General features: G+C 54.7%; 1 protein-coding gene across 1 annotated transcript; it reads left to right on the top strand.

The window, feature by feature from the left end:
* The first annotated feature begins 230 nt into the window (after positions 1 to 230).
* Positions 231 to 6605, top strand: SELENOW (selenoprotein W). Its single transcript, XM_023182429.2, has 6 exons — positions 231 to 460; positions 2379 to 2403; positions 2517 to 2570; positions 2764 to 2838; positions 2948 to 3046; positions 6211 to 6605. The coding sequence occupies exons 1-5, from the start codon at positions 414 to 416 to the stop codon at positions 3026 to 3028; spliced, it is 282 nt and encodes a 93-aa protein (XP_023038197.1). The 5' UTR covers positions 231 to 413; the 3' UTR covers positions 3029 to 3046; positions 6211 to 6605.
* Positions 6606 to 6995: the final 390 nt, after the last annotated feature.

Here is a 6995-nt window from a genome sequence, read left to right as displayed (position 1 = left end):
ACCGCGCCGTTCCCCAGCCCCCGCGGTGCAAGGACTACCCTTGAGGCTGATTCCGGGTCCAGCTGGGAGTGGCGGGCCCTGAACCACCTCCCCCCGCGGGCCGTACCATTCTGGCCGGGGGGTACCTGGGAGGGGACGCGCGGAGGGCTTCCCCTGGAGACTGCCTCTCTCAAGACTCTCTCCAGCCCAACAGGGGGATGGGAAGGAGACTTGTGTGAGGGCCTCGGGCTGGGGGGCGCGGTTCCCTTGTCCCCCGCCTCGGCGCCTCTCCGCCCACCGCCCCTCCCTGGTATTGGTTGGCGCCAGAGGAAGCCGAGGCTCCATCCTTTCTGCGCAGGTTCCCGCCGCACTCGCGCAGACCTAGGGCGTCCAGGTGGGAGATTGGTGTGGCCTGAGCGTCCGCTCCGCAGCGGATGTGGCGGCCCCGAGCCATGGCTCTCGCCGTGCGAGTCGTTTATTGGTAAGCGCAGCGGCCAGCGGCCCCTGTCCCCGACCCCCGCCGGGACCCGATCCTCCGCACCCTCGGAGCCGGGGTCTGGGAGCGTCGGGGAGAGGACCCATGGGGACCCCTGTATGGGAAAAAGGATTCCGGTGTGGGTGGGGTGGGCGTACGGAGGGATGAAAAACAGAGCGGTGGTGCCTCGACCCTCTCTTCGGCTTGCCACGTTGGGCATCTCGGGTTATAAAAGGTGGGACTGAGACGGGTCTGTGTCAGTTTCGAACCCCCGACTCCGGGGCTCCGCTGGGAAGGGCTGGTGATGAGCTTTGTAAAGGGACCTAAGGCTCCTTCACCCTCAGGCTTCCTCTGCCCCAATATCCCGAACAGTCGCGGGGTGGGGACAGTGAGAACTCAGAAGGTTCGAGAATGTCTCAGCCTGTGTTTCAAAAGCACTTGAATTGTTGACCTCTGCCCAGTGGGTTCCCTTGCCCACGAACCCCACTCCTTTTCTGGCCTCAGTTTTCCCGTCTGTGGCCAGAGGGAAGCTCTGTGTCAGCACTGAACACGCTTAATTTCTACAAGTCTCAGGAAGGATATAATAGGGTAGGATATGAATTACTTTACGTTCTCTCTACTCCCCAGCACCTAATACTGTGCTGGCATGCAGTAGGTATTTAATAAACACGTGTCCAATGAATTTATCCTCCCAGGAATCCCTTAAGAGAGGGGAATTTTAGGCCAGGCGCTGTTGTTGATAACGCCTGTAGTCCAGACACTTTGGGAGGCTGAGGCGGGGGGATCAGTTTAGCCCAAGAGTTCGAGACCAGCCTGGGCAACAGGGTGAGCCCTGGTCTCTACAGAAACTTGAAAACTTAGCCTGGCATGGTGGCACGCACCTGTAGTCCCTGCTACTTCGGAGGCTGAGGCAGGAGGATCACTGGAGCCCGGAAGGTGGAGGTTGCAGTGAGCTGAGATTGCACAACTGCACTCCAACTTGGGCAGCAGAGCGAGACTCTGTCTCAAAAAACAAAAAACAAAAAGTGTAAATTAAAGAGAGGGGAATTTTAGTTTCGTCTTACAGGTGAGAAAACAGGCTGGGACTGGGGTGGGGGCAGGTCAGTAGCTTCAAGTCTGGACTGCAGGTGACAGGGGTAACTGGAACCGGGGTTCGCCATCAGCTTTCCAATGTCTCTGCCTGCTCGACAAAGCAGAGGCAAGAGTGACATTTTGAGACGCCTACCAGGCGTGTGCACCAGATTCCAGTCCCAAAATAGCCTGCTGTGGGGGTTGGGCGAGCTTGTATTTCACCCTGGGGACTGGGAAGGTGTTCAGAATCTAGGAGCCGCAGGGCCAGGGTGCGGTGGCTCATGCCTGTAATCTCAGCACTTTCGGAGGCGGAGGCAGATGCAGGCGGATCCCCTGAGGTCAGGACTTCCAGACCAGCCTGGCCAACATTGTGAAAATACAGAAATTGCCAGGGCGTGGTGTAAGAATCCAGGAGCCTGCAGGGTTTTCCTTGGAGTTTCTCAAGGGCTGTGGGTGAGGGTGGTGGGCACAGGGAGTGGGTGGGGACCTTATTTGTGCTGTTCTTCTCCTAATCCAGTTCTCCTGGTTTTCCCCCTGTCCCCGTCTCGTATTTGTGGTCTCGGCTCCTCTCTCCCCTTTTTCCGCTCCCCCTTCTCTGTCTCTTGCTTGGTGTTGGTTTTCGGTGTGTCCCTGCGCCACCCCCTGTGCTGTGCTCCAACACTCTGCCTGGCTGGTGCCTGTCCTCTCCCTTGAGGGCATCTGTCACCTCTTCTGCTTGGTCATCTGTGTTCCTCTTTATTTCTTCCTGGCCCCACCTTGCTCTCTCCCCCCACCGCCTGTCTCTACCCTCCTCTCCCCATCCCCCACTTCTCCCTCTCTCCCCTGGGACCGATGTCTTGGACTCACCTACCAGTGGCGCTTGAGGCTACAAGTCCAAGGTAAGCAGGGTGGATACCCGGGGACATTCCCGGAAGCTGGGGAGGGGTAGAGTGCATATCGGAGGGGGGCTGACTGGTATGACCCCTGCTGTGACCTCGCACCGCGTTTTCAGTATCTTCAGCTCAAGAAGAAGTTAGAAGATGAGTTCCCCGGCCGCCTGGACATCGTGAGTCTTGGGATGGGGAGAAAGACTTGAATACAGCCACTGTGTCGGTCCCTTAGGCCTGGATGGCACTGGGGGGGGGTCGTTAGGTTGGCCCTACTCCCTTCACCCATGTTCTCCATCCCCTGGGAAGGGGAGGGTCTCCCCAACAGGACGTCTCAGCCCCTCCAACATCCCCCCCACCCCCTTTCCTCAGCGCGGCGAGGGGACTCCCCAGGCCACCGGGTTCTTTGAAGTAACGGTAGCCGGGAAGCTGGTTCACTCTAAGAAGGTATGTCTCTGTCTGTCCGTCCTGCCTCGTTTTGGGGCTAGCGTGGGCTCGGGGCTGAGGTTGGTGTCTTGGTCCCAGCTCACCCCTTCCCTCTTCCTCTCCTCCCTAGAAAGGCGATGGCTATGTGGACACAGAAAGCAAGTTTCTGAAGCTGGTGGCCGCCATCAAAGCCGCTTTGGCTCAGGGCTAATGCGCCCCGAAGGCAGAGGTGAGGGGGCCCACTAGACAGGGACACCACCCTTTGGATCTCCTCCCTGCCCCATGCTCTGACTCCTTGGCCCAGGGTGGAGAGCCTAGGAGATGTCAGAGGACATCACGTGTGTCCTCAGAGCGAGCAGGATAAAGTTAGACCCTGGTGGTGAGATGGGGTCAGAGGTGTGCAGGGTGACAGCTGAGATGATGATGGGGTCAGAGGTGTGCGGGATGACAGCTGAGACAGTGGTGGGGTCAGGTGTGCAGGGTGACGGCTGAGATGGTGATGGCGTCAGAGGTGTGCGGGATGACAGCTGAGACGGTGGTGGGGTCAGAGGTGTGCGGGATGACAGCTGAGACGGTGGGGTCAGGTGTGCAGGGTGATGGCTGAGATGGTGATGGCGTCAGAGGTGTGCAGGATGACAGCTGAGTTGGTGGAGTCGGAGGTGTGCAGGGTGACAACTGAGATAGGGTCAGAGGTGTGCAGGATGACAGCTGAGCTGTTGGTGGGGTCAGAGGTCTGCCCTAAAACAGCTCTCCCGGTTTGGGAATGAAAAGTGCTGGCCACCCAACGGTTCAGAATCCGGAACTGTAGTCTTTGTACCATTGCTAGGAAACAGTTCCCAACCGAGCAGGTCATGTAACAGCGTCCGGCCAAGTTCCCAGCATGTTTTGAGACAGAATTTCCTTGCTCCACGATTTCGAGTAGGTCACTAATTATCATTGGGCTCGGAACCTGAGAATTAGTTCTAGGAATATTCCAGACCTCATCCAGCTGCAGAAACATAGCCACTTTAGAACTGAACATGAGTCCAAGAACGCTCTGGAAACAAATGCTAACTCTAGAACAGATTATCTGCTCCAAAACAACCCTAGAGCTGACTCCCAGTTCCCCCCGTAGAGCTGAGAATGAAACACACCACCAGCTCCCAACACACTGTAAACCTGAGCTCCCCTTCCCGGCCCAGCAATTGAGAAATGTGAGCCAGCCCCCAAACACTAGAATTCACCACTAGTTCCCGGACTTGGCTACTGGTTCCTTATATACTGTTTTTCTTTTTGAGATGGAGTCTCCCTCTGTCTTCCGGGCGTGATCTCGGCTCACTGCAGCCTCTGCCTCCTGGGTTCAAGCAATTCTCCTGCCTCAGCCTCCCAAGTAGCTGGGATTACAGGTTTCCACCACCACACCCGGCTAATTTTTGTATTTGTAGTAGGTCTCACCATGTTGGCCAGGCTGGTCTTGAACTCCTGACTTCAGGTGATCCACCTGCCTTGGCCTCCCAAAGTGGTGGGATTACAGGCGTGAGCCACTGCACCCGGCCTCCTTATACACTCTGAACCAAGTATTGTTTCCAACCTAATACATTGTGGAACAAGTGGCAATTTGTATATGAATCTCAGGAACAAAGTTACTACTTTCCAGGACCTTCTGAGTCTGATTTTCCAGTTTTCTTTTTAAATTTTTAAAATTATTTTATTTTATTTTATTTTTTTGAGACGGAGTCTTGCTCTGTCGCCCAGGATGGAGTGCGGTGGCCGCATCTCAGCTCACTGCAAGCTCCGCCTCCCGGGTTTATGCCATTCTCCTGCCTCAGCCTCCGGAGTAGCTGGGACTACAGGCGCCCACCACCTCGCCCGGCTAGTTTTTTGTATTTTTAGTAGAGACGTGGTTTCACCGTGTTAGCCGGGATGGTCTCGATCTCCTGACATCGTGATCCGCCCGTCTTGGCCTCCCAAAGTGCTGGGATTACAGGCTTGCGCCACCGCGCCCGGCTGATTTTCCAGTTTTTAAGCCAGTATGGTCCAGATAAGCTTGAAACCCAACCCATTCTAGAACTTTTACTAGCCCTTTGTAGTAATAGTTACTAGCCTTTTGTTCTGGTCTCTGGCACTCCAGAGCCTAGAGCATAGTTTACTTTTTGAGGTGGAGTCTGGCTCTGTCGCCCAGGCTGGAGTGCAGTGGCATGATCTCAGCCCACTGTAACATCTGCCTCCTGGGTTCAAGGGATTCTCATGTCTCAGCCTCTTGAGTAGCTGGGATTACAGATGTCTGCCACCACGCCCGGCTAATTTTTGTATTTTTTTGTTTTGTTTTGTCTTGTCTTGTTTTAAGACGGAGACTCGCTCTGTCGCCCAGGCTAGAGTGCATTGGCACGATCTCGGCTCACTGCAAGCTACGCCTCCCAGGTTCATGCCATTCTCTTGCCTCAGCCTCCCGAATAACTGGGACTACAGGCACCTGCCACCATGCCCGGCTAATTTTTTGTATTTTTTAGTAGAGACAGGGTTTCACAGTGTTAGCCAGGCTGGTTTTGAACTCCTGACCTCAGGTGATCCGCCTGCTTCGGCCTCCCAAAGTGCTGGGATTACAGGCATGAGCGACCGTGCCCGGAGATACTTTTTACCCCCCTCTAAACTTCAGCACCAGTTCCCTCTCCATGCTGATCAAGAACAAAGTGTCCCATCCCAACACACTGTGGGCCCAAGTACCAGCTCCCAGCATGCCTTGTGCCAGAAAACTAGTTTCAGATGCATTACGCTGAAGTTCCATTTCCTAGAATTCTTCACCAGAGCAGAATGAGGTCATGTTCAGTGTGACTTGGGACGTGCCAATATGAAGTAATGCAGAAACGATATCTTGCCTTATGTGCAGGTCTGAAACAAAGCAAATCCCTCTAACATAAAGGAAAAGAAAAATGGAATTGCCTAATTCCAAAGCTGCATCAGCTGAATGCATCGTGGACTGGTGCTATTGAGCGTGGGGGCGGGGTACCACCATGCAGGCTTTGAATTCTTTTTTTTTGTTTTTGAGACAGTATCGCTCTGTCACCCAGGCTGGAGTGCAGTGGCACGATCTCAGCTCAGTGCAACCTCCACCTCTCAGGCCCAAGGGATTCTCCTGCCTCAGCCTCCCGAGTAACTGGGATTACAGTTGTGCACCACCACGCCCAGCTAATTTTTCTAGTTTTTGTAGAGATGGGTTTTTTTCACCATGTTGCCCAGACTGATCTCAAACTCCTGGGCTCAAGCGATCCGCCCGCCTCAGCCTCGCAAAGTGCTGGGATTACAGACGTGAGCCACGGCACCCGGCTATCTTTCTTCCTTTTAACACGGGCCCCAAGCCTGGCCTCTTCCCGCAAACTGACTCCCTCCCCCAACCACCTCTTTTTCTCTCCACAGTCCAGCGACCTTGGCCCAGCCCCTCTCAGCAGACGCTTCATGATAGGAAGGACCGAAAAGTCTTGTGGACGCCTGGTCTTTCCCTGATGTTCTCGTGGCTGCTGTTGGGGGCAGAGATTGATGCCGCTGGTCTTTGCCTCTGTGTGGGAGTCTGTGTGTATGTGTCTTCCCCGGAATCCACCCCACCCCACCATCCTCCTGTCCCCTGGTTTCATCATATCTCTTTGCATACCCCATGTCTTCCCCAGTTGTCCCCTGGAGTTTGGGGGATGTCCCGCCTCAGGCATCCTTCTTAAGGGGAAGCCAAGAGAGGCATCAGGATGGGTGAGTTTCTGGTTGCGGCGATGTTTGCAAACCATTCACGATCCAATAAATATTGGAGGAATTTAACCGAATGTGCCTGTGAGGAGTGTATCCTGTTTTACCCCTGGGCCTCCTCCCTCCAGGACCCTGTCCCAAAAATGAGCGTCCGCATGTTGAGTGTTGAGTGCACCAGCCCTCTGTAAGGAAGCACCTTACAGCAATGCTGAGGTTATTATTTTTTGAGACAGTCTGGCTCTGGAGTGGAGTGGTGCGATCCCAGCTCACTGCAACCTCTCTTTCCCAGGTTCCAGTGATTCTCCTGTCTCAGCCTCCGGAGTAGCTGGGCCCACAGGTGTGCACCACCATGCCTGGCTAATTTTTCTTTTTCTTTTTCTTTTTTTTTTTTTCTTTTTTGTTTGTTGAGATGGAGTCTTGTTCTGTCGCCCAGGCTGGTGTGCAGTGGCACAATCTCGGCTCACTGC

The sequence above is a fragment of the Piliocolobus tephrosceles genome, chromosome 21, assembly GCF_002776525.5.
Source record: "Piliocolobus tephrosceles isolate RC106 chromosome 21, ASM277652v3, whole genome shotgun sequence".
Lineage (NCBI taxonomy): Eukaryota > Metazoa > Chordata > Mammalia > Primates > Cercopithecidae > Piliocolobus > Piliocolobus tephrosceles.
This window is presented reverse-complemented; position numbering and strand designations above follow the sequence as displayed.